Source organism: Acipenser ruthenus, chromosome 24 (assembly GCF_902713425.1).
Source record: "Acipenser ruthenus chromosome 24, fAciRut3.2 maternal haplotype, whole genome shotgun sequence".
In the NCBI taxonomy this organism is placed as follows: Eukaryota; Metazoa; Chordata; class Actinopteri; order Acipenseriformes; family Acipenseridae; genus Acipenser; species Acipenser ruthenus.
The window spans coordinates 28,389,759-28,416,905 of NC_081212.1; the positions used below are offsets into that span (position 1 = coordinate 28,389,759).

General features: G+C 40.3%; 1 protein-coding gene across 3 annotated transcripts in view; it reads left to right on the forward strand.

The window, feature by feature from the left end:
- LOC117964297 (RNA polymerase II elongation factor ELL-like) overlaps nucleotides 1-21,762 on the forward strand; it is a 35,665-nt gene extending 13,903 nt beyond the window's left edge. For 2 of the 3 annotated variants that reach the window (XM_058999124.1, XM_058999123.1), the window contains 10 exons: nucleotides 5,678-5,805; nucleotides 7,554-7,717; nucleotides 10,956-11,218; nucleotides 12,841-12,965; nucleotides 15,955-16,069; nucleotides 16,230-16,698; nucleotides 17,230-17,287; nucleotides 18,382-18,553; nucleotides 18,730-18,774; nucleotides 19,294-21,762. In XM_058999124.1, coding sequence (XP_058855107.1) covers nucleotides 5,678-5,805; nucleotides 7,554-7,717; nucleotides 10,956-11,218; nucleotides 12,841-12,965; nucleotides 15,955-16,069; nucleotides 16,230-16,698; nucleotides 17,230-17,287; nucleotides 18,382-18,553; nucleotides 18,730-18,774; nucleotides 19,294-19,404 — 1,650 coding nt within the window. In that variant the 3' untranslated portion in view covers nucleotides 19,405-21,762. Of the gene's footprint in view, nucleotides 1-3,926; nucleotides 4,058-5,677; nucleotides 5,806-7,553; nucleotides 7,718-10,955; nucleotides 11,219-12,840; nucleotides 12,966-15,954; nucleotides 16,070-16,229; nucleotides 16,699-17,229; nucleotides 17,288-18,381; nucleotides 18,554-18,729; nucleotides 18,775-19,293 lie in introns of those variants that run through there. The other variant, XM_058999125.1, reaches the window with a different exon arrangement.
- Nucleotides 21,763-27,147: the final 5,385 nt, after the last annotated feature.

Below are 27,147 nucleotides of genomic sequence, written 5' to 3' on the forward strand. Positions count from 1 at the left end.
TGCTTGAGACGGTTTGTTTTAAAAGCTAGCCGTTCAGGCCTTGTGTGTTTTTATAGGTCAGTAATGACCTTGATAATCACCATCACCGTGTAGCGAACAGTACCACAGAAAAATAACCAAGAAAGAAGCACAATGGAAATGAGAAGCCATTCTAACTGCATTTGTTTTGGGTCTTTATTGTGACATGTGACGGGAAGGAGAGGGTTAAATGGCTGCACAGCCCTGCAGCAGCATCTGAAAGGGTACTTCAAAACCATTCTGTAATTAGCCATTTAACAGAGAGAGACTAATCAAAGCAAACCACACATTTACATTGCTTTCTGTTGGTCTTTGGAATAGTGACTTTGTGGGGGATGGCTGGCTCACAGTAGCTTTAATCCACAGTGAAGACCTGGAGTAGACGAACCTACCTTACAGGTACGAGTGCATCTACATTATGTTGTCGGGCGGGAAAGGGGTTGCAATATTGCATTGTTTTAATTGCATCTAAGTCAGCAGCAATAATCTGCCAGACCTGAATAGGGACACATTCACACGTAAATCCTGGATCGAAGACCTTGTGACTAATGAGTTAAGTGACATCTGGTGATAAAGATAGAGAAGGAAGCCGGAAATAAGAGGAGTGACCCAGAATGAACTGACCTGAGCGACATGCATTTGCATGAGAATACAAAGTGTGTGGTGGTGGTGGTGGAGGAGACAGGGGGGGTGGGGAGAGCTTCAGAGAGAGAGATGCTTCTCTGAGAGTGGGGTGGTGGAGACAAGGGGGTGGGGAGAGCTTCAGAGAGAGAGACGCTTCTCTGAGAGTGGGGTGGTGGAGACAGGGGGGTGGGGAGAGCTTCAGAGAGAGAGACGCTTCTCTGAGAGTGGGGTGGTGCAGGCTTGTCTTATTGCCTTGGGGCGAGTTGCAGTTTGAATCCCTTGTGTAGCTCATGTATTATTGGGCTTTTGGCACAAATACAATGAATGCAAGACTTTGAAATGTTGTTTTGTGTCTTGTTGCAGACAAGCCTTATGGAAATGGACTCTTTATCTCTCTGTCCAGCTGGTTTTATGATGTTTAATGACCTTGTAGCTCTCGGTGTGTAACCCGGTATTTAAGAACCTATTGCAGAAAGGATGCTCTTCCTAAGCAGTTTCTTTTCCCAGTTCAATATTAGTTCGAGCTGGAGAATGTGTACGTGTACTTGTTGTTGTTTGGGGGTGGGTGGATGATGTGTGTGTTGCTCTGTGCTGTCATACACCATTGCCCTGGGGGCAGGGGGACGGGTTAATGCCAGAATGACGGTTGGATACCTCCTAGTTAATCGGCATCAGGCGTGCTGCATGACTGGGCATTTGCTATATGGAGGGAGGGGGTGGGGGTGCTGCCGTCACTATTAGCTACACCTCCCTTGAGAGATTTCATCTCTTAGGGCAGATCAATAAGGCAATAACATGCTACTGTATTAGAACATGGGGCAAGCCTAAAAAAACATTGTCTGTACCTTCTATTACATTGCTAAAATAGCACTCATTAGATTGTGTAAACCTTTTTTCTTTTTTATATGTATATTTACACTTACAAATAAATATTCCTTGATTTTCTTATAATAAGTAAATAACATAAATATATACACAATGATCCAGTAATGTATGCATGCAAATGCTTTTTATTTATTTTTTATTGTCCCTAACCTGGTAAGATCACATCAGGGCTGTGTGGAAGCAAGCATTCAGGGTTCAAAGGGCACCTGTGTTGTGAGCCTCTTATCAGCAGCGGTGCTGTGGCAGACTCAAGAATAGCTGCAGTTGCTCTGAACCCCCAGCAGCCTCTTCTGGGATCAGGCATGTCTTGACATTTTGCCAAATCCCAGTGACCTCTTCCTACCTCAATCGGGTGACCAAGCCAAGCTTCCCTGACATGCATTAGAGCATTCTGCTGCCTGAGCTTTGCTGAGCTCTGTTTAACCTGTTAAGAACCAGGTGTTATGCTGCTGTACTTTTTCACATCTTACTATGCCTCCCAGGCTTGACCTTCTGATCCATGTGGATGGACAATGATGATGATATGAGGTTTGCACCTAATTCCTGTAGATCTATTCTGTTAGACTGTAATGCTTTCCCTAGGGTTTCTGTTGACAGCCCCGCATAAGAACTGCAGTTAACCTTTATTTGTGAAATAGTTAAGGTTCAAGAAAAAGATGTTCCATTAATTCCTTGGATGTAATCTCTGGTTGGACTTTGAAATATTGGTGAGGACTACAACTCAAAGTGTATGGTTTTATTTATTTATTCATTTATTTATTTTGATTTAGTTTTAAAGTGTATTATGCACATGCATGTAATAAATTGCCACCAGTTTAATTTCGGCACTTTATAGTTTCTATAGTTGAGCCAGGTCATAAATTATGTGGTTAAAACCACATGACCATTTTCAAATGTACTAAACCAGCACAGCAATCCGTTTAGTTTTTTTGTGTATTCTAATCTCTGATAGTGTTTTGGATCTTGTCTGTTTTCATCGTGTGTGAAGAAGTCCACACTCATGCACTGACGTGCCTTTCAAGGTGCACTAGACTCTACCCGTGAGTGGGAATGTAATGCAGTGTTGTGTGTTGTCTCTGACACGGACACCTGGGAGGCTTGTGCTTAGAAATACGAGACACCCCAGTTTACAGTGTTTCATACTACCTACAGACTGGAGAAAGCCCTTTTTGTAATTGGAACTTCACTATCTGTGGTCCATTTCATTTCTGCTTTATACTTAGAGTGGGGGAAAAAGTGTACCCTCAAAGGCGTGTGTGTGTGTGTGTGTGTGTTTAATTGTAGATTAGGAGGCACCATTTGGAAATGGTGAACCCTGAATAAGAACTATGCTTGAATCTAAAGAAAATACTCTTTAGATGTACAGTAAGCGTATCTGACTGCGGAGTCCTGCTGCATTTATAATGAATGTGTGCGCTATGATTAAACTAGTCTTTGCATTTTGCAGTAATTATTGTTGGTGTATGCATAATAAGCATACACATTGTCTGTATCCAAAGAGGGCACTTGCTGTTTTTATCAGCCGGGATCAGTTCAAGAAACAGACCTTTTAATAACCTACCTAAGCTCCAGATCTGTCCTGAAGCTTGCTTGTTACTTAGATTTGTTGATTGCTAAATTAGGATAGACCGTTTTAGGCTACAGTGGCTACGTGGCCAATTCTAATTATCTAAAGTAATTAAGTAGCAGAGTGCAGTAACCCCCCATGGATCTCCTTATTACTAATCACAGCAGCTTCTGGCTTTGAGATCGCCGAAGGCAACAGTGTTACTGTAAAAAAATTGAAAAAAATAAAAAAATAACACACCTCTCTCTCTCTCTCTCGCTCGCTCTCTGAACGTAACCAGTCAGCATGATTTCCTCAATAAACAGCACATTAATGTCATAGTAAGTTGTTTTTGAGCTCTTTTAAGCCAATATTGCTCTCTGTTAAGGATATGTTGTTTTAAAAAGTCCAATAAGCAACAAAAAAAGACCCTAACATTCTATTGGAGATTGTGTTCCAAGGATAAAAGGCAAACCGATGGCTTTGATACTGAATTCTTTGTGATGTTGCTCTTCTGGCTCAGTGCTAATGACTGGGCTGCTGTGATTGGGTAAATGAAGTCCCATGGTCCCTGGTGGATAAACTGTCTGGTGCTTTCAGAGTTAATAGCCCTTCCATTCCCAGTGGGGGGTAGTGCATTCTCGTGCCTCCTAGTTATTTGAAAGCACTCAAACCTGTTCATTTCTTCTTCCGCTCAAGAAGAATGTCGGAACACTGATTCGAGGATTGGATCCAGAAATGCTGTACTTTTATTAATTAAAATACAGGAGTTGGACAAAAGAAAATAACTCCCTTTATTGTGTGAATGGTCTTTCCCTCATGTTTGTCTCTTTAGATGTAAGCTGCATCTCCCTGTTGCCAGTCTGTTTCAGTTATGCAGCACATGAAATGCAGAGATAAGCGAGCTGAGTCCTTGCAAGACAGGAGGAATTGCTGAAGAGCAAATGGGGAAACCTTCACTAATCCAGCTGCAAAAAAAGCATGGTAATCTGCAATAAATCAAGTTCTACTGCAATTAAGCAATTACCAATCAATAAAAAAAAACAAGAACACACCATAAAACAAACAATGCCAGTCCCACATGGCACTGTGCTGCTTAAAACAATCCCATTCGTATTGTTTAATGTTTTTAATAACACGTGTGTCAATAACATTTAAAATCTCACCCCGTGGTCCTCACTTGACATTTGCTTTAAAGACGAGTACATTGATGTGATTCACTCGTAGCCCCTTCCTACGAACGGTGGCACTGTCGAATGGATTTTGTCTGCAGAGGTAAACACTGCTGTTGATTTGTTTGCTCAGTGCACTGAAGCCAGACCATTGCTGTGGAGTAACAGCTTGCAGCTGCCTTGCTGATCGCAGCCTGCCTTCTGCTCCCGCAGCTCACCTGAACACTGGAACGCTTTATTGTGTCATTAGTGTAATAATGGCAGGTGATCGTTGCACAAGTCACCTGCTGATCTAGTATGTGCGTTTAATGCTGTGGAAACTATTTAGGCCACCTTTTCACATACCTGCAGAGCAAAACATGACCACCCAGGTTTTTATCTGTTCTAAATCTGTATTTGAGAGTATTGCAGGCGCACAGAACAAAAACAGCAAACCCTCCCGGAAAGCATTGATTCTGAAATTATAAACTTGCCTGCAAGTCATGCAATTATTGTGCAAGCACAGATTCTTCTTATTGGTCAGGCTGACAAAAATGTAGATTCTGACTTTTTATTTTAAGTGATTCACTTTGGACCACCTAGTGTAATTTTCATCTCGCTTAGTTTGCAGAATGTAAATCACAGTGGCCCTTTATGATCAAGGCTGTGTCTGGGCTTGCTGCATTTCATTTTTTCGTATTTCATTTTTTCGTATTTCATTTTTTTCATTTAAAAAAAAAAAAAAGAAAATTGTAACGGGGGTAGAGAAAGTGATGCATATATCTTTTTGATTTATATCAGTTGTAAGCTGTAGGAAATGTATTTGCACCAAAAACAAATCCGTCTCGAGGGGTTTTACCCTAAGGGATTAGTTTCTGCAAACGAGAAGCTCCTTCTCAGATTGTGTGATCAAGGGAGATGTTAAACCACTTGAAGGCTGCTTCGTAACGCCCTCCGGAGCTTCATGAGCTAGTTGTATGAGAGTAGTGAACGATTTTAACGCTCTCCAAACAGCCCTTTTCTGTGTGTATACCTTTTACCAAATGGCCACTCGCTGTGTATGTAACATTGGGCTGGGTGATGCTGGGCCACAATTAAAGCAGAGCATTAGTGGGGTTTAGCTAATGGATTAAATGGTATTGTAGTTATGTCGCTGGAAGCCTTGAACAGGATTTTATCTCGTGACACTCCTAGTTCTTGTTGTCTTCAAGAAGATTTTAAGACTGGGAGGGGGGTGTTAACATGTACTGTACTTGTTTGTTCTATTTTTTGTATTCTTGTATATAAATGGCATGGGTTCTGGTTAATAAAAGCATCCCTAAGTCAGCACTTGATTCAGCAGATTTGCCTGTAGCTTCATATAGAGAAACTAACTGGTCACTTCAGGTCTGAGCCTCTTCATTTGCAGTTTACTCTCTTTGGTTTGTAACGCTGTGTATTGTTCCCTCTACAGTATATCAAGATCCCAGCTCCTTCCTCGGACTCCCCCGGCGCTCTGCGATTGTTCTCTTTCTACCTGTCCAGTGATAGCAAAGATAAACCTCAGGCCAGCTTTGACTGCATCCACCAGTATGTCACTGGGTAAGTAAACAAAAACAAAAAACAAATGGAATCTGGATGTTCACGCAAAAAAAAATAAAAAGACCCACCATGACACTTAACTTTTATTTGTATAACTTCTTCACCAATCAAACCCTAGCCAGAGAGAGTGGGGGGGTGGGGGGTGGGTGAGGAGACACACTTCCCCAGAGCAGGAGGTGCCGGGACTGTTTGCAATGCCTTCACATCTCTGTGATTTTACTGCTGCAGTCAGCAGTCCTCTCACACGTGCTATTGGGTGCTGCTATGTGTGGGAAATGGCCGCTTCCTCAGGAATTGGAGGGGTAAAGACTGCAATGCTGATGCCAAACCTGGAGTTGTGCCTCTTGCAGGCACCATGGGGCTGGGGAGTGTAGGGTTTTTGAGAGAGTGCTGAAAGCTTCTGTAATGTGCGTTCTAGCAGGGACTCCCTCGTTTCTAAATGAATGGAAGGTGTGCAGGGAGCAGGGGGACTGCACTCTGATGAAGGTGTGCAGGGAGCAGGGCAGGGGGACTGCACTCTGATGAAGGTGTGCAGGGAGCAGGGGGACTGCACTCTGATGAAGGTGTGCAGGGAGCAGGGCAGGGGGACTGCACTCCTATGGTCTCTTGTGCGGCTCCCAGATGTGTGTTTCAGGCTGAACTTTAGCTCAGTGAGGAGCTTGAGCCAAGAACAACAGCAGGAATATGAAGAAGGGATTCCACTGAGTCCCTTCAGGCCCCTTTTAACATTCAAGCTCTACACAGAACTTTTTTTTATTTATTTATTTTTTTTCTGCAGGCAAATTTGTGTAGTCAGTAAGGTCTGAACTTGCCTTTTGCAACACATCAGTTTTGCAATGCAGTAAATCTTTCCTTCTTTTTGTGTCCTTTTATTAAAATAAACCACTGACCATGAACACCTGATACAAGATGTTCTAAACTTGTATTCCATGCATATAACAGAGGCAGTGTGTATGTAAAAGTGTATCTCTTTTACAGATCTCTAGAGAGTCACTTCTCCAATTGTGATGAAACGTGGTTAGAGCTTTCATTAGCATGACTTATTAAGAATATCTCAGTCTGGGATTATAAGGAGATGCCTGTCCATGTACTTTCCATACAAGTTCATGTGCAGGAGCAGCTATGTCTGACACCAGGCAGTTGGAGGCCTGGTTTAACCAGTGGATTTCCTTTCTTGGATTCCAGTATGGGTCATTTCAGATTTGTCCGTGCCTTGCGATGACTAGCACAGAAGATGCAGTTCACTGCCAATTCAGCACTTTCCTCAGTGAAGTTTTACTTTTTCCAGATGTCTGCTGTATTTGTTCACCCGATATTTAAAAGGCAGCCCTCACCCAGTGTGTATCACAAAGCATTTTTTAAATTATATGCACTTTTAAAACGTATCCAAGACCACAGCTGCAAGAACAAGGCTCGATCTTTGGTAACATGCAGTTTTGTTCAGTATTTAATGGCCTTTTTACTTTTATTTCTGTACTTGGGCTTTTCATCTGTCTGCTATCCACACACTAGGGTTAACTATTGAAATTGAATTGCAATATTAATTGGCATCTTGGCAGTTAATCCTTGAAATAAATTTTAAAAAATCAATTGCCATGTAATACCACATTGGTTAAAAAGATCAGCTGTTTACCTAATTGTCTTGTGATTCTTCTGTGTCGTTTAACACAAAGTGCATTTCCTTTTCTTTCACATCCCCGTTTATGTGGAACTCTTCACCCTGTGTGTGTGTGTTTTAACCCTTGCAGCTTGGGTCGAGAGCAGCTGGAAAGCCAGGGCAGTATTCAGGATAAGATCACCGTGTGTGCCACTGATGACTCCTACCAGATGACCCGGGAGCGGATGTCCCAGGTGGAGAAGGAGACGTGGAGCCGGGCAGCTATAGAAATCAAGCCTGGATCGACCTATCGAAGTAAGGATTTCAAGGAGAGGTCTATTCATGTCATCTGTGCAGTAGCACATGTAAACACCACTGCTGTTTTGAATCCTTGCAGAACAGTTCATATTACTTTTTGCTTTTTTTTGCACTAAAAACAAAACTGCAACAATGCTATTTGTAGGGTACACATTTGTGGATAAATGACAGTGTCTCCGTATGATTGCCAGCAGCAGTGCAAGGGACCTTTGATAATGCCATTTGGCTGTCTTCTCTACCTATAAGGCCATTTCAATTAAAAGGCATTTTGGCTACCCAGAGAACCAAAAAAAAAAAAGACGAAATCTCCCAACAGTCCTAGTCTTTGCAGAAGCCTGTGAAACGTATGCATCCGAATTGTTCATACCAATGAAGTTGGATCATTTTATTGGCGCTCTGGCACATTCCCAGCTCTGTTAGTGAGATGGAGATTGCAATGAGGGTATGTACTGACAAGGCTCATGCAGAGAAGCTGGAGCTTGCCTGTGTGTGTAATTATAGTGCTTTTGATTTAATTTTTTATCTTCAAAATAATGAATTATACATGGGTGCTTGGGAAGAAAAGTCACTAATTCAAAACATTCTCTTGCTTCATTTGGATCACAGGGCTCGCACTTGTTTGCTCGCTCACTTGCTCGTTCTCCTGGTTTCACTCTAACTGGAGGCTGGTCTTTAAGTGAACCAACACCTGCTTTGTAATGGGAATTAATGCAATAGGTTGACGTCAACCGGGTGCCCAGTGACAGCACAGCTCACCGTTAGATTAGTCTTTATCCTGTCAGTGCACGATGGTGTAGGCTAATTTAATGAGCGGAAGAGAGTAGTTTCTTATTAAGCTCGGATTGTCTCCAGCGTTAGTGTAAAAGGTTACAGGAACAGTCCGGTTAACTGACTGGCTTTAGTATCGCACAGTTCTTGTCATTTTCTGAGATGAGATTCCAAATCTCTCAGTTCTGAAGTGCTCAGTCTTAACCACAAGGCTGCACTTCCCTTTTAATGGAGCAGCATTACGTTTTATTTATGGACAAGCAATTCTTTAATCTTGGTAAACCAATCGTTTCTTTAGTGGCAGCTTTTAAAGGAAGGGAAACAAACCCTGCTGTGGTCCATTTATTGTATGTTGCACTGTAGTTGGCCCAAAAAATGATTGTATAAGCAGTATTATATGTTTTTAAAGTGTGTGTGTGTGTGTATATATATGTGTATATATATATATATATATATATATATATATATATAGATATATATATATAGATGTGTGTGTGTGTGTGTGTGTGTGTGTGTATATATATATATATATATATATATATATATATATATAATATAAAATAAAATGGCACCACCCACAAAGTACTGGAAGTCCAATGCGTCACAGAAATTAAATCCAGATTCTATATTGTTCATACGGTTTGTAAACATAGTGTGCATGGGAATTTTAAAGTCAACACTGGCTATTGATTCCTGCACAATCTGCAGGTCAGGGCATAGTCTGTGAGTGTTTACATCCTGTACTTCTCCACACACAGTGACGCAGGTGTCCAGAGTAGCCTGTGTCTAGTACAGTGCTCCATGTTGTACGCTCTCCATGCACACAACGCGGCCTCATCGCTGCGCTCCACAGTGGGGTTACAGTACACTGTAAACTGAACTTGGCGGTGTTTGGAAGTCTGGCAGTAACTTCTGAACGTGCAGGAAAGCTCGTCCTCTAAAGATACCCAGATACCCAAGTCTTTGTTGCTGTTGAGTTCACTTAACATAAAGTTAACACATTGACAAACATCCTAATCGTTTAAAATAGGTTATTATTGCTAAAGGTGCCTCAACTAGCAATTCATTTCATTTTCCTTGTCAGGGTATGAATACTTCTGAATTAGCATTTTTGGAGTTCTGCAAAAAAATTGCTGAAATAAAGAATTGTAGACATCAATTTCTTGTAACTTTTTTTTTTCCTCATCCACAAAGGCACAGCGTTTTTCTTTTTACTAAAATCTATCTATCTATCTATCTATCTATCTATCTATCTATCTATCTGTCTCATTTGTGATGAAGCCCCTCTAGTCAGGATGACCAGGGCTCTATCACCTCTTCTGTGTGGGTGCACCAAGAAAGTCATTGATTTAGCCCAGTTTGTGCACTTATTATTTACAATGAAACAAAAACAACAAACTAAATCCTAGCTCCCTTGGAGCACTAACTAACTAACACAGTTTTTCTTTAAACAAACCTAAACCTAAAGCAGGGAAGGCTAACTCCTTTTACCCTGTAAAACCAAACGCCTATCTTGCAAATACCTGTCTTTTGTCAGTTTCTATTCTTCAAAACCCACAGCATATGTCCTTTTCCTGGTAGTGTCTACTCCCTTGCACAACAACTCTCCTACACACTCTCCCATTCAGACTGGGCTACTGCCTTCACTGTACCACCTCTCCTAAGCAAACATTCCCTTTGTTCTCTTTTGGAAATTGACTTCAATAACATATCAACACACTGAACATCAGTGGTAGTGTACGGAGCACATACAACACAATGTACAGAAACTTTGGTGGGATCTACGATCTCTGAACTAATCTTCTCTGTTCAATAATAAAGGAACCGCGGATACTCGCCCGGCTGTCGTGGTTTCGACTTGCTTACTCACTCTTCGGTATCCAATCCTGGTTCTGGTTCTCACGCAGACACACACCGCATACACACACCGTCTAGTAAAGAATTTCCCATTGGCTTAGTCAGTACTAGACAATTAACTATTGCTCTCAGCTTTGGTGAAATAACAGGTTAAGCATGACAGATACTGAAAACAAGCAGCACATGCAACTTAGTTTGTTTATTATCTTAAAAAAATAACCCCTTTTTAAGAATGTACTGTGCCGTGTCTACCATATGTAACTAAATGCAGATGCGTTGCAGTCCAGTGTCATTGTTGGCCACATCACCACTTTTCCTTTGAGTTTACCACACTGGATATTACAAGTGGTTTTGTTGCTTGGAAAGGTTTAGATTGTAATTTAATTTTTACTTTTAATTTCAAGATGACTTTTCTTTTTTTTTTTTTTTTGTATTAATTCTCAAGTTTTTTTACACCCTTAAACTAAACTTACTGTAACACTATTCATAAGTAGCTCAAATTAGCGGGATGCCAGTTGAATTTAGAGCAGGTAACTGTCCAGTATTTTGACAAGAGAACCTGCAACACAACATTTAGAGAGATATGATTTTGCCTTTTTTCTTTTCGCAGGTAAATGTTTTAAAGTTCAGAAGAGGCACGGCCCAGCTCCTGTGTCGGACAGCTTTCCTTTCCGTAAACACTCTCCTCCGAATCCCACGCTGGCTGTGAAGAGGAGCAGCACCTCCAGTATTGTCCTGCAGAGACCTCTCCGGGACCGCATCATTCACCTGCTGGCCTTAAAGCCATACAGGAAACCGGAGCTGATCCTGTGGCTGGAAAGGGAAAAAGCCAACCCGAAGGACAAAGCCGACCTGGCCCTTGTGTTAGATGCAGTAAGACTGAGGGTTTCCTTTACGTACTTCGCATTTTATATTAAACGTTTTCATCATGCTATAAATGGTCTGGTCTTCATGACTTTTTTCCCAGCCAGGATTTTCAAAAGCCAAAAGATTAGCAACAGCTGAGCATTACTTTACATCAATGTATATGAATCTTCTTCTCTCGTGTGTGTGTGTGTGTGTGTGTGTGTGTGTGTGTGTGTGTGTGTGTGTGTGTGTGTGTGTGTGTGTGTGTGTGTCGCAGTTCTGAAATGTTTTTGGAAGACTTTGGAATCCTAAAAAAAAAAAGTAAAGCCTTTGTTTACGAAAGGCAAATAAAATGTACAATGAGTTTTCCTTTGTGTTCTTCTCACAAGCTTTAGGGAGGTTATTGTTCTGCTGTAGATAAGTGGATTGTAATTGTTTGCAGCTTGTTCCGTTCCTGTAAATATTTAGTTAAATGGCCTGTAGGCTGATAAAGGAGACACAGCTTCTTTAATTAAAGCGGTGCTTGAGTAATCTCTGGGGGTGGGAATTGTGTTTTGAGGCAGGCAGGGAGGCAGGGAGGCAGGCTGCAGCAAACCTTGGCACTGAATACAGTATGTCTCCAGTTGCCAGCCTTGCTTGCTGTTTTCCACATTGTCACTGGGAGTTTGGGCAGATTACTACTCAATGTTTCAGTGTTACTATTGCATCCCACCTCTCCAGGGAGAGTTCTGTTCAGGACGGTCTTGTAAGCTGTGCAATCAGCAAGCGCTTCTATTATACAACCTCAAGACAAGCTGCATGGCGCTTGGGGAGAGCTCTGCAAAACAGGCGAATAATAATAAATAAATAAATAAATAAATAATTGGATGAGTGCATAATTCAAATTCCCTCGGAAGTTCATGTGTTTTAATCAGGAGGCTGGAGAGCCAGAGATGGAGAGGAAAATGTCTTCAAAACTGCCAAGTGTGTGACTCTAAATATCTTTTATAGATTTACAGAGTAATTTTGGGATATGTGTGTGTGTGTGTGTGTGTGTGTGTGTGTGTTTATCCATTTAACAGCTTCCTTGGAAAAGAATCATATGTTATGAGTAATTTATGATGATTAATTGCCCCCAATAAATTCTTTTTTTGAATTATTCATTTGACGTATCAATCCGTGTAATACTCAAGTCCTTGGTGGTATCAAAGTTCTCCCTAAGTACTGAACTGTTAGCTGCACAGCATCTGAAACGCTGCTCTGCTGACGGGAGTTCTTTTTAAAGGATCTGACTGATTTCTTTTTTTTTTTTTAGCACTAACTGAACGTGGTGTTTGCTCACAGATATTTCAAAGATGATCACACACGCCAGGGATGAAAAGTTGCATTAAACAATAAGAGACGATGACAATGGCACAGGCTCTAAACTAGGACCTTTGTTACCTCACCTTTTAATCCATTTTAATATAAACCCCTTGTTAATCCTTGGCTATGCAACAAAGTAGTGTTGCTATACAAGGCTCCCTTCACAGACTATCGTTATATCTGATCACCTTGTTGTATAACCACTCATTCTCAGAAAATCACTCGCCCATGTGGTGTTTTTCTTTTGCATGGATGAATACCATTGTTTCCAGCACAAGACCGATGGTGTGTCTTTTTCATTACAGGTTGCAAAGGTAAACTCTAAGGAGAACAGCTACACTCTAAAAGATGAGTACTATAGGCATGTGCAGAAGGATTGGCCTGGCTACACTGAAGAGGAAAAGCAGCTTCTCCACAGGCTTCTAATGAGGTAGAGATTAGGGTTATTGTTGGGATTGGGTGTATCAGTACCAAGTTTTGCTTTAGCTGCATCTGGTCCTGGGCTGAAATTTGATCTTGACCCCCGGATTGCAAGAATGTAAAAGGAATTCAAATACTTTAACCACTGAAAGTCCCCTGCAATATGATGCAAGTACAGGTTTACCTCCATACGAAACACAATTGTGCTTTTTTGCCTTCTACAGTATATAAAAACAAAACAAAACAATCTCATATTTGTAGTTCTGCCTAAATAAATGAGGCTAGCGTTGGAATGAGAATGGCAAGCCCATGGTGGTCACTGAAGAAACAGATCCACCGGTGGGTTAAAACACCATTGGTTTTCATTTCCCTTCCTGGCTAATCTGATCACTGCCTTCCGTTACTGGAAGTCACTGCTTTCTTTGCAGTTCTTCATTGGATTGCCATGACGAATCCAGCTTTTGCCCCAGTCTTGCTAAGGTTCATGAAGCAGTGTTTCATCACGGGGAGTTGCTTTGGGAAAGCGCCAGTGCGCACAGTGTGTTTCAGGAATCCAGCAGCAAGCCTGAAACACTGCTTAAACAAGGAGCGACGGAAAACCATTCACTGGATTTAATAAATACATTTTACAGTTAACAGCGATGGTGTGCTGCCACTCTATTATCTGTGAGAAAAACCATTGCAAATGACAAAGCACGTTTAATAAAAAAAAGATATATATAGGTTTATTTTAGTATGTAGCTTTTCTTTTTGCACAGGAAGACTTTGGCTTCATCGTCGACCTGCAGTATTCATTTGTGAGCTTTGCCAGCTCTTTCCAATAGCACTGCTGTTTCTCATGTGTACACATTTACAGCATGCTTCTGTGATGGAGTGTTTCCAAGTCTGGGACGTGGGTTACAGGGTTGTTATCTACCTTTTCATAATGTTTTGTACGTGCTTCATGCACAGAGCGTACTGGAAGAGAACATCTCCGCAAACGTGTTTTTAAATAAGCGTATCAGGGTTTGTATTGATGTTTCTTGTAAAAAGGTTATGTGCAGTATGAAAAAATAAATTCCAGTAATGATGATAACATTCCTGTTGCTGCTTGTAATGGTAGGAGCGTGATTGTGTAACTTAGAGATGGCACAATGGTACAACCTTTCCACCTTTTGGGGAACAAACTGATTATAAACTAACTAGTCAACAGAGGTCTGTACCTGATAAAGTAAGAGTGCGCAGAAAGCAACGCGTAACGTAACACAGCGCTGGGACAAACATGGGATTTTCATGTTTGGATATTCGCTCATAATTTAAATATTTGTTCGGATGTTCTTTCTTTTTCCAAAAAGTAATAAAAGCCATTATATTGCTCTGAATGCAGGCAGAGACAGCATAGCAGCAGGGGGCGTGGCTGTGGCCCCTGTGTGTGTGTGCCTTTATTTTACAGCAAAACCTTACAATATGTAACATGTTAAAATAGAAAAATATATCCCAGGAGTAAAGAATACGTTGTGTAGGACTTACTTTAACCCAGTGAATTAACTACAAAACAAAGGATGCCAAATACCAGTTCAAGTTAAGCATTGTTTTGTTTATTCACAAACTAAACAGTACATAAAGTTGTCAACGCATTTTCTTTTTTTCTTCTTTTTTTCATTCCTTGCCTTTGCCGTTTCTTCACAGTAAACAGCGGCCATCGACACAAAGTATTAACAGGAGGTTTACTTGTGTCTTTTTGTAGCTGAACAAGCAAACGAAAACTGAAATTTAACTTCAAACACTTCAAATAAAACAAACGTGGAAATGGCGTTGTAAAGTGAAGGGGAAAGAAACTCACCCTTTTGGTTGTCGTTTATTACATTCCACATTACAAAGTCACAACAAAATATATATACTATATAAAGTCCATATAAAAATCACTACATAACATTTTCCGGAAGTTGGGCAGTGTTTAAGCGAGGCATTTCAGAATGCTTGCCTTTTTTCTGTCTCGCTGTAAAGCAGCACAATGTGTTTTTGTCCCAGATGGCTTTCCATAGAGATCACTAAGGGTGTGTGAATATAATCTGGTTTGTTTCCTTTTTGCTGTCTAAAACTTTTAAATAGAGGCTCAAGAGCTGCTGTGTAGATTCTGTGTTTGTTGTTGTTTGTTTGTGGTGTTTTTTTTTTTTTTTTAATTTATCAAACTGAGCAAATTCTGGTGAGGCAGTAAATACGTGCCAGGTATTTTTGTCATTTGTAGCGAATGCGAACATCTGATTTTTGTATCTGTCACTAGATCACTAGTAGCCGTTGGGTTATCAATGTTTCTGTTCGGCTGTGCTTCATAATGAGGCTTCTCCGTTCTGGTTTTAAGTGTTAAACAGGCATGCTTTGAGGTCTACCTGCAGCAAGAACTTGCTGAAAAACGAATGGACAAAATCATCTGAAAATGTATTTACAGTCATCATCATACAATCGCACCTGGGGCGATTTTGAAAAGGGGAAGCGGATCTTCATGGAATAATTACAGTAAATAAATATATACCTTATTGTTCAGCATCCAGAAAGGGTTTCAAGAGCTGCTTATATAACAAGCGCTGAAAGACAGCCTTTGTAAGGCTTTAGTTTTAGGTGTCGTCTTCAGAGAGATTGGACACCACATGCAATACATCAATTCCCTCTTGATGAGATCAGAATATATTTAAAAAAGGCTCTCCCGCAAACTTGTTAGAGATGGTGATAGGCTACTCTCCCTTCATTGTTTTTATATAAAACAGGATCTGTAATACAAGGTAACCACGCAATGTTGAGCCCTGGCAGCAGTCTCTCTCTCTCTCTCTCAAACCCCCGAGGCCCAGGCCAGGAGATGACTGTTGCAATGGTGGTCTAAGTCTCCTGTCAACACCCCGTGCCTAACTAAAGATTACTTCAATGATTTGCATTTTGCAGGCTCACCAGAACAATGGCTAGCCCTGTCAGTTGTCTTCTAAGGGTATTTATTTATTTTTGTTTTTTTCATATTTCTATTACAGGAAGCTGCAGCCAACGAACATAAACCAACCCAGGAGTTTCCAGTCAAAGCAGCCATTCCACAAGTCCTCTGGGGATTCTCCTTCACACTTCAGCCCTATCAAGAATCCTGCCGTGGTACATTCCTTCATTATTTCCTTTTATTTTGGAACTTTTTGACAGAGTTTTTTTTTTTTTTTTGGGGGGGGGGGGGGGGGATTTTATTGTCTGATTTTAGGTGCAAAAATAAATAAGAAGTAATAACAATAATAATTATAAACCCTGCATTTCATTTCAGAAACGCCCAGTGCCTTCAGAGCCCTCGGAGAGTCTTGCAAACAAGAAACAGAAAGTATTGGATCAGAACTTGCATCAGCAGCCAATCCCAAATGGACTTCGCACGCCTCCAGCTGCACACAGTACTACTGCCACAGTGAACTCCAGTCTACATGTAAGAACGGAATTTCAAAGGACAAGCAATGTTTCGGAGAGCCAGAACGGCTTCCTCCCACAGCACAGCTACGGGGATTCCAGCGTCACAAACAAACCAGGCCAGGAGTTCCGGGACCTCAAGCCAGCACAGTTGAACTCTTTACGGACCGAGTACTCCCTCAAAGAGGACGAGCAGCTCTCTGGAAGCCAGCACAAAAAGAAGAAGTCCAAAAAGCATAAAGAGAAGGAAAGGGAGAGGTTGAAAGAGGAGGGGGGGGAGAATGCGTGGCCTGAAAGAAGCCCTGATCTCAAGCACAATCAGGAGAATCTCAAAGGTGAGCGCCTTAAACGTACCTTACTGAACACAAACCCGCAGTTGTGTGCTTGACAGATGCACCTGAGCTTGCTGCCGTCACGCTGTGGCTTATGCCCATCCCTTCAGATCCCACGGCATACACGGGAGTCCCTTATCAGACTGTGATAAAAGTGTAGCTGATAAGCAAATCATTAACTGTGGGGTTTATTTGTTCTTTTTTTTCCTTTTGAAAGCTCATGAACAGCATGCCTTGCACAAATATAGCACAGCTCCGTTGTTAAAGGCATGGTCTGTAGCAACTTATCTGTTAAGTGAATGAAGTTGATCATTGACTCCCTGACAGCTGCAGAGGTGCATTAGGTACAAGGGCCTGCTCTCTTCACTTAGCCTTTTAAAATACGCACATCGTGGCATCGTCGCAATCACAGATTGCCTGGAAACGGGCGGCTAATTGACCTTGATGATGAATTATTTGGGTGGCTTCAATAGCACTTATCAAATGCGCACGCACACAGTGCGTTCACCTTGCTTTATTTCTGCTTATCTACAGAATGTACAAATACACCCATCACTCCCACCACCACAGCAGGAATACCTGACTATTTATTGTAAGTATCATTTATTTGTGTGTGTGTATGTGTGTGTGTGTGTGTGTGTCTATATACATATATATGTAGTCCTTTAGTAAAAAAAATTTAAAAATCCAGGAAATTTCATTGACATTGAGGAGGGAAAAAACCCTGACGTTAAAAAAGCAGGGGCGGAAATGTCTTTGACTTTAAGAGCACTTCAGTCTAGCAATGCTTTTAAAACAGCTGTTTACATCCGATGAGCCATGTGTGGAAGTGTGCCACTTCTAGTGCTGTGTAAAGGGGGAATGTTTCCGTAGCTGCTACAGTAACCTTGTAATGCACTAATAAGCCAGTTAAAGAGTGGGGTTCTCAATACAGATCTATCGGAGAGACTAGAACCCAACTGGAAAGGTAACACTACTGCATGCAACCCCTGTTCTTTCACTTGTGTACAACAATACCAGAGGCAGATTGATTTTGACTCCTCAGAAAGGAATAAAGGAACACACGAAAAGAGCAAACTGCATGCAGAAGGCTTTATTTTAAATATCCCTATACAGGACTCTCCCTAAACACTAACCCTAAACACAAAGCCAAAAGGAAAGAAATAAAACCACAGACTTGCTTGAGCATGTTCCTGAGCTCAGGCATAGGATACAATGTTAAGCACAGCTGTCATTTGAAGTCACTACTAGGTATTTGCCAAAGACAAGCGACAACATGATTTTTTGATATGCATCTAAAGTTCTGGCAGCTGTACTAAAACAAAACAAAAAAGTTAGTCTAAGTAAATTCTGATGTGTATAATACTAATAATGTGAGCATGTGTTTGTGAGGAGAAGTCTTTCTGACAGTTAAATGGGGGTTTAGCTGCACACATCAGTCATGCTGTTTCAGTCAAGCTTTGCACTCCTCCAGACAATCACATTAACAGAAAGGGCTCCTGCCGTTCACTTCGGTCTGGATTGTTGACACAAGGGAAGAACTCCTGTCTTGACCACAGTGCCACCTGGTGGAAAGAGACTGTAGTTTTGAAGCGTGCTCTAGTTTTGTGTTTTTGTTTTTTCTATTTCATGTTTTCTAAAGACAAAAAAAAACACTAAACTTTTTTTTTTTTTTTTTTTTAATAGAAAATATAACACAATAACAACTCCAGAACAGCGTCAGAACTACAAAGAAGACTTTTGCGATGAGTACGACGAATACAGGGACCTCCATGCGAGGATAGGGAGTGTGACTGAGCAGTTTGTACAGCTGGGATCCAAAATAAAGACGCTATCCCCGGGGACACAGGAATACAAGGTGCGGTGGAGACACCCGCTTCATTGAGCTTCCATCTGAAACTTTATCATCCACACTTCCTGCATGTGTACTGCATACTGCGTCGGGTTTGTTTCCAAGGGGTTGTTCTTAAACTGTGCGTATGTCATTTGATTTCTTTTTGTATTAATTTTAAAATCCTGGACTTGTCTTTTCAGGTTATTGAAGACCAAATATTTGGGGAATACAGGAAATATAAGAAGGTAATGAATTGAAATAATATTTTGTATGCCTTTTATATGTCCAACATTTGAATGTATTATGTTATTGTACCGCACATTGCAGTTAAAGAAAGAGCCCTGTCTCATTTGCCAAACCACATTAACTTAGTCAAATGCTTATCGTTTTATAGCCATTATTTATTCTTTTTATGGTCAAAGCCAGGTGGCTCTAATGATAAGCCAGTATTGCTCCATGATCTCTGTTTGTAAGCAAATAGCAGTTTAGCAAGCGATGTGTTTATCATGCATTCCTTTTTTTTTTGTAAAGCGGTTTTATATCTTTGTGAGACTCTGAAACCTGTGTGCAGGCTCTGTAGGTGAAGGTTTTTGTTTGACTGCTGGATTCTAAATTGTTTGTTTTCTGTAACTGTGTTTTGGCTGGCCTGTAACCAAATGCTAACTCTGTTGACTGATTTTTAGACCGTAACATTTGGCACTTTGTAAAGCAATTTGTGATGTAATATTGAGATGTGTGTATGATTGATTGTTTGGTCTTTTCAGAAGTGTCCTGGCTATCGGGAAGAGAAGAAGCGATGCAGGTATTTGCATCAGAAGCTGTCGCACATCAAGAGCCTAATACTTGACTATGACAAAAAACACATGCCTTTGTAGTTCCCATCACCAGCATCTGAAATGGACCAAAACACTGCTCCGGGATACCTGACTACTGTGACTTCTTCTGTACTACATGGGGGGGAAAAACAATACATGTGCATTTTAACTACATTTTATTTTCTGGAAGTTGCTCTTTAAGGAATGCTAAGACCACTGACTTGTGATCTATACAATTTTTTTGTCTAGGGCTCAGCTGGAATCCAGTTTATTGATAAAAAGAGGATATTATTATTATTATTATTATTATTATTATTATTATTATTATTATTATTATTATTATTATTATTATTATTATTATTATTATTATTGTTATTATTAGTGTGTGTGTTTTTCTTCATGTAAGTAATGTACATTTCAAGCAACATCTCCAATGTGAGGCGTAACTGTTGGTGTTCTGTGCAGGACTGGCATATTTCATGGTGCGCTTTTAGACACTGCAAGAGAGCTAGACATTAAACCCAACCCCACAAACCGATTTCACCAAACGCTTTCAACTGAAAAGGGCAGTGCCTTGGTTGATCTGTATTTCACAAGGGAGGTCCTCGCCACAATTTCCATTTTGAATAACGTATGTTACTGCACACCGTGGCCCTGCCATTAACTCTATAACAAGCAGAGTACTGATATCTCTTTTCGGAGTAAAGCGCAGTTCACCACTGTAACATGATGAAACAGTGTTGATCAGATAAGCTTGTATCCCAGCATCCTCGATTTCAAAGTGGTATACAGAAGACAGGGAGATGAATGGTAATGTGAAAGGGAACCTCCTGTAATAGTCATTATGCCTTAAAGTGCCAGCGCTGACTGGGTCTGTTTGTGCCTGGACTGCAGTGCTGGGTGTGCAGCATCTCTGTGACGTGGGGAATTCATCCAGGCCCTGCTTCCTGGACAGGCTGGACATTGTGTGTTTTTAATGCCATTCCTGCTTTTTTTTTTTTTTTAAAGTGAATGATTTTAAAGTTAACCCTTTATTTTGTTTTGTAACTCGAGCTCTCCAGACAAGACTAGATGCTGAAGTATTTTTTATTTCATGTTTCTGATTCATGGTAACAAACAGGCTTTGCCCAAGCTGTTCATAACATTGTTTTGAATTGAAAAGTAACTCCGATCTGAAGGCATCGAATTTTAAAACTTTAGCAGCAAAATAAAAAAAAATAAAAAAAATAAAATCATTACACTGGAAAATATGGAAAGGCTGAGCTAGCAACAGGGCATTGCTCCAGGGATAGGCACTCTGATTATTTTGAAAAAGGGCAGAAACTGGGTGTTTTTCTTCTGCATCTGCTGATCCTGACACTTATTGTATTAATACAGCACCCTGATCAAAATGACAATGCAGCATTAAAATAAACAGGGACATATTACTAGTGTACCGGGCGGTGGCAAATAGCAGAGACACACAATTCTAGACTCTTCAAACTGCAGTATATTTTGGAATAAAAACCTGGGACCGCCGTAGGTTGGAGGGAGTGATATATTTATTTTATTTATTTTGTCCAAATTATTAATGTTCTGGTTAGTATTTCAAGTATTTGCTTAATTTCCTTGTGCTTATTGAAGGGTTTTTGAGATTGTGCAATAGCAGCTTCCTTGCAATGAAGTGCACACATGAACCCTGGGTTTAAATGACAGCATGGGTTCACTTTTAATGATGCAGCTTGCAATATATAGGTGCCTATCTGAGGGGGGCTCCAGATCAAATTTTTTTGCAGATCAATTTGCAGGCGTGACAAAGGAACAGCGTTGTATCTAGTGTGACACCACATTTTCTCAATGCAAAGGGATTTCATTTTTAAAGTGGTTTACTTTTAAAGAAATGTGTTTTGGATAAATTATATAATGAAAAACTTTTTTTTTTCTTTGCCAGAGAAACATTGCAAAATATTTAATTAAAAATAAATGCAAAAAACGATTTACATTATCTAGTGTTGTTACATAATAATAATAATAATAATAATAATAATAATAATAAAGGTTTTATCACCAAAAGTCTTCATCTGTATGCCAGGTGTATTAATGCATTTTATTTGCTGTTGTGAAAAAAGATTGGATTTGGTGCTGTATTCTGTCACTGCATTTGTTTTTGTTGCTGTTGTCTGTTTGTCAGAAGAAACATCTGTGTAAGAAATCGTCATTGCTTCTTTCTCTTTTGCACAATTGGATCTGTCTTCTTCAAGGCAGATGGGAGATCTATTAGCTCCGAGGTGAGAGGGAAATGGGACATATCTATTGATTGCAGTTTTCTTGTTTTAAGGGCGTGTACCACCTTTTACTCTTCCTTCAAGAAATTAAAAAACATAAAAAAAAGCTACAAAGACTATTTCATGTTTCTGTAAAAATAAATCGTTATTTTGATCATGTCTTCTGTTGATCGCTCGATTTTCAACTCGATATTACATTTTACCTACGGGGTGGGGTGTGGGGTGTGGGGTGCGGGGTGCGGGGTGCGGGGTGCGGGGTGCGGGGTGCGGGGACAGTTTAGTGGAACAGTTTGCATTCTAAATCTTATTCACATGGGGACTGGACTTCACTCAATGTTATTTCAATACTGTCCGGGTCAGGATGCTATCTATAATTCCACTAGTTCTCCACAAGGTGGCACCAAAACTATAAAACTGACCACACAGTTGGTACATTATATGATTTAACAAAGAAAAAAAGCGTATTAATTATCCCATATGTTTAAGTAAGTACTGCTGTTTGAAAATGCTATGATTGCTTTTTAAACAAGGAAGGAAGAAGATTATATAAAAACATAATAATAATACTGACCATGTCCTCAGTTATTGAATTGATCAGGGCAGTGTCTTGTTGTGATCATGTCCTCAGTTATTGAATTGATCAGGGCAGTGTCTTGTTGTGATCATGTCCTCAGTTATTGAACTGATCAGGACAGTGTCTTGTTGTGATCATGTCCTCAGTTATTGAATTGATCAGGGCAGTGTCTTGTGATCATGTCCTCCGTTATTGAATTGATCAGGGCAGTGTCTTGTTGTGACCATGTCCTCAGTTATTGAATTGATCAGGGCAGTGTCTTGTTGTGATCATGTCCTCAGTTATTGAACTGATCAGGACAGTGTCTTGTTGTGACCATGTCCTCAGTTATTGAATTGATCAGGGCAGTGTCTTGTCCTGACTGGTTCTTTATTTGTTTCATTGAGCCCAGTTGTTTCATGAAGTAATTCAGGAGACTCCATGCTTCTTTTTTCAATCTAGATGCTAGTATGTGTCCGTTTCCAAGAGAAGGCACAAAGCCACTCTGTTAGGCTGTTCTGAGCAGTGATCTTTTTAGACAATGAAATTAAAAGTTTCAGAGATTACAGAAGGGCGCAACTCTCCCAGGTGCCCAGCAGGGGGAAGCAATGGTATACCTGGCAAATATAACAGACACTGAAAGCAATATATTCTTATTCTGTCCATAAACAACATCAATGCCCTATCATTTTAAAAATCTCTCTCTCTTCATCTGCTCTCACACAGATGAAGGGTATAATTAATTAACCCCTCAGTGCTGGTTTGTGTATATATATATATATATATATATATATATATTTTTTTTTTTTCTGGCAAGCTACCAATTCAATGAAATTAGTATTCAGTAAAGGCACAGCTGAAAGACAAATGCAGCAATTAATCCACCTGTCAGTCACACAGGATTCCTCCCTAAAGCAATCCAACACAGGGGGGCACTTTACAGAAATGAAATATACAATCCCATATTTCTCTGGATCTACCTTAAGCCCCTTTCACACTGGTACTCCTACCCGGGTTCTGGCTACCCGGGTCACAATCCTGCGTAGTGTGAAACCACTTACTTGGGTTGACCCGGGTTGCAGCGACCCACCTCCAGGATGTGGGTCGACATGCTTGACTGTGTGACGGTTTCACTTCCACAAGGAACGTTTTTGTTTATTCTGTTTAGTCATATTTTTGTTGATTGAGACACAGCATGAGCCAGATTGCAGCAGGGATGAAGAAACATTTGCTCTAATCAACATTAGGGCTAACGGTTCAATCCAGAGAAGCTTGGATGGAAGCGTCAGTAACAAGCTGCTTCCGGGGCATTGATACGCACATTGTGTACTTGTGTCTGTCACCCAGGTCAACCCTGCTTGACACCGGGTCCTGACCCGGGTAGAGCATGCCAGTGTGAAGGGGCTTTACGTATATATAAAACAAACATTATACTATGTAATCAAATCTACACGTTTTAGTATTGCATAGACTTTTACTATATTTAAATAATGTGCTTCATTTTACAATATACCATGAATACTGTATCCCAAGTTCTTTCTATTAAATGTTAAAATTCAAAGGTAATATTGGAAATGAAAAAAAAAAGTGCCCCATCACTCAGAATCTCCTGCTGACAGATCTGGAATGAGGAGACTCTGAATACCTTCCCAATGAAATGGGTTGGAAGGTATTCCTTTTGTGATTGCACAGGTGTATTGTCCATTTAAAGAGATGAAAAGCAGAAACCCTTGTGTGTGACTCAGTATGTTCAGGGATTAACTCCAGCAGCAGTCTTTAATGGCACTGACAGGAAGCAATATCTCTCCAGGCCACAGGTCCTCCTGAATGCCACAGCTTGTCATTACAATACAGAGAAGCTGAGCTGGCTTTTATTAAAAGTGCGCTGGACTGGGAATTGCATTGCCATGCTCTGCTTGTTAGACTTGTCCCCAGAGCACCTGGGTCTTTATGTCCTTGGTCGTGTTTGACACGCTGCAGCTGCTAATCCCCTCCTTTCCTCAGCCTCACCTGCGCTCAGTCAGGTCACACTGCTGCCCTAAATAATAAACTGTTATACCTAGTTAGTAATCATCAAAACATTTAGAAGCTCATGTTACTGTGGGAATTGACCAGTGTCCATGTCTCTTCATTTACTTTACATACCTCTTTTTTTTTTTTTTTTGATGATGATCATTTCCAAGTATTTGAAAGGTAGTCACACCTGCAACAAGTCATTGATTTCCTTGCAGGTATATCATTGCCATGTACTGTATATTGCCTACATACCACACCCTTCTATTACCAGCATACTCAACTAAAAACAAGTCCTTTCTAATTGTTTTTAAATTAATAACACAGTACAAACATGGTCATGCCAGTGGTACTGATTAATTTAAACTGTTTTTATTTAAATCTGGTAAAAAATGTAAACCTTTATTGATCTGCCACGAGCCATTGCATAACACACATATAGACATAACACACACCAACAATATATAGACACATATAGACATAACACACACCATCAATATATAGACACATATAGACATAACACACACCAACAATATATAGACACATATAGACATAACACACACCAACAATATATAGATACATATAGACATAACACACACCAACAATATATAGATACATATAGACATAACACACACCAACAATATATAGACACATATAGACATAACACACACCAACAATATATAGACACATATATACTTTGCCAAATCTCGTGAAAGGAAAAACAGAAAGATAAGGACTGTGGTAAATGAAAAACAGAAAGATAAGGACTGTGGTAAATGAAAAACAGAAAGATAAGGACTGTGGTAAATGAAAAACAGAAAGATAAGGACTGTGGTAAATGAAAAACAGAAAGATAAGGACTGTGGTAAATGAAACAGAAAGATAAGGACTGTGGTAAATGAAAAACAGAAAGATGAGGACTGTGGTAAATGAAACACAGAAAGATAAGGACTGTGGTAAATGAAAAACAGAAAGATAAGGACTGTGGTAAATGAAAAACAGAAAGATAAGGACTGTGGTAAATGAAAAATAGAAAGATAAGGACTGTGGTAAATGAAAAACAGAAAGATAAGGACTGTGGTAAATGAAACACAGAAAGATAAGAACTGTGGTAAATGAAAAACAGAAAGATAAGGACTGTGGTAAATGAAAAACAGAAAGATAAGGACTGTGGTAAATGAAACAGAAAGATAAGGACTGTGGTAAATGAAAAACAGAAAGATGAGGACTGTGGTAAATGAAACACAGAAAGATAAGGACTGTGGTAAATGAAACAGAAAGATAAGGACTGTGGTAAATGAAACAGAAAGATAAGGACTGTGGTAAATGAAACAGGAAGATAAGGACTGTGGTAAATGAAACACAGAAAGATAAGGACTGTGGTAAATGAAAAACAGAAAGATAAGGACTGTGGTAAATGCCAGCAGCCCTTCCCAATGCTTTTGTTATGCAAACAGCAAAGTAAGCTTCCTGAAGCAGGAGTCCAGGGCTTGTCTGGAGAGACTGCTGAAATGAAACACATGCACTGGAGAGAGAAATTAATATAAAACAATAACGATGACGCAATGATTTGCTTGTTCAGACTTATTCTGTAGCTTATTTGGCATCCTCTCTTAGGGGCTGGTAGGCAGAGCAATCTGGTATCTTCCGATGCTCCGCAGCTCATCATCAATTCCAATGAATCCAGAGATATCCATCAAGGTCTCTCTCAGGAGGTCCTTTCATGCAAACTCATAGAAACTGTCTTTCTTTAACTGCCTTTGAACCCCACTGAGCCTCAACTCCAGGACCTGCATGCAAAATGCACCAATGTACTGAACAGAAAGACAGTGAGATCCTGCTGACATTAAAAACCAACCTGATGCAACTGAACGAGTTTACAACAGTGCAGGTCATCAATTTGTCCACTGAAAACAGCTTTGTGCACACCTGCGGCTCCAGGACTATCTACAGGCAAACTGAACGCTTCTGCAGAGCTTCTCTGCATAAACAGAGCACTATTTCCACAGGAATGTCCAGGAACCTCTCCTCTCAAAGCAAAATCACTTAGGATATCTTCAGAACAGAAGAAACGTCTGGGAACGAGAAAAGGCCATTCCGCCCTTCAAGGCTCGCCCCTTGTTATTATTATTATTATTTGTTTATTTAGCAGACGCCTTTATCCAAGGCGACTTACAGAGACTAGGGTGTGTGAACTGTGCATCAGTTGCAGAGTCACTTACAACTACGTCTCACCCGAAAGACGGAGCACAAGGAGGTTAAGTGACTTGCTCAGGGTCACACAATGAGTCAGTGGTTGAGGTGGGATTTGAACCGGGGACTTCCTGGTTACAAGCCCTTTGCTTTAACCACTGGACCACACAGCCTCAGCCTAGCACATTCTTCCCTACTGGGGTGGAACTAATTTAAAGCCACAGAATCTAGTCTCTTTAATGCTCCCAGGGTTTTAGATCAAGCTTCAATGAGAGTGGAGGACAATATGTGGTTGTCAGACACAGAATATTCAGAGCAAGGAGGAAATGCATTATTTTGAAGTGCAAAGGCTTAGGCAAATCCACAAAGAGCAACAAAACAATTTCGACAATATAAGAAACTTCTCCAAACAAAAATGCCATTTTTTTGTGTATGTTGAACTGACATGCTTGCTGTCTCCCTAGATCAACCATGTAAACAAGTTATTTGCAGAGAACGAAAAGCACGTAATGACAGGGGAAAAAAAAGTCAGGAACGAGGGATACAGAAAAAAACGTACAGTCATCCAGAAAACACCGATATGAAAAAAAGTGTAGCAACTGTAAACAATGTTAGTTGAGATTGAATTAAATCTCCACAGCAAACCAGTCGCTCTGTTGGTTAAATGTATTTTTTTTCAATTCCCAATCCCCCCCATGTAAAAAAGTTCATATAACTGAATAAGCCCTAAATCTATAATCTGTTATCCACAACATCTGTACCACAAAAAAAAAAACATTT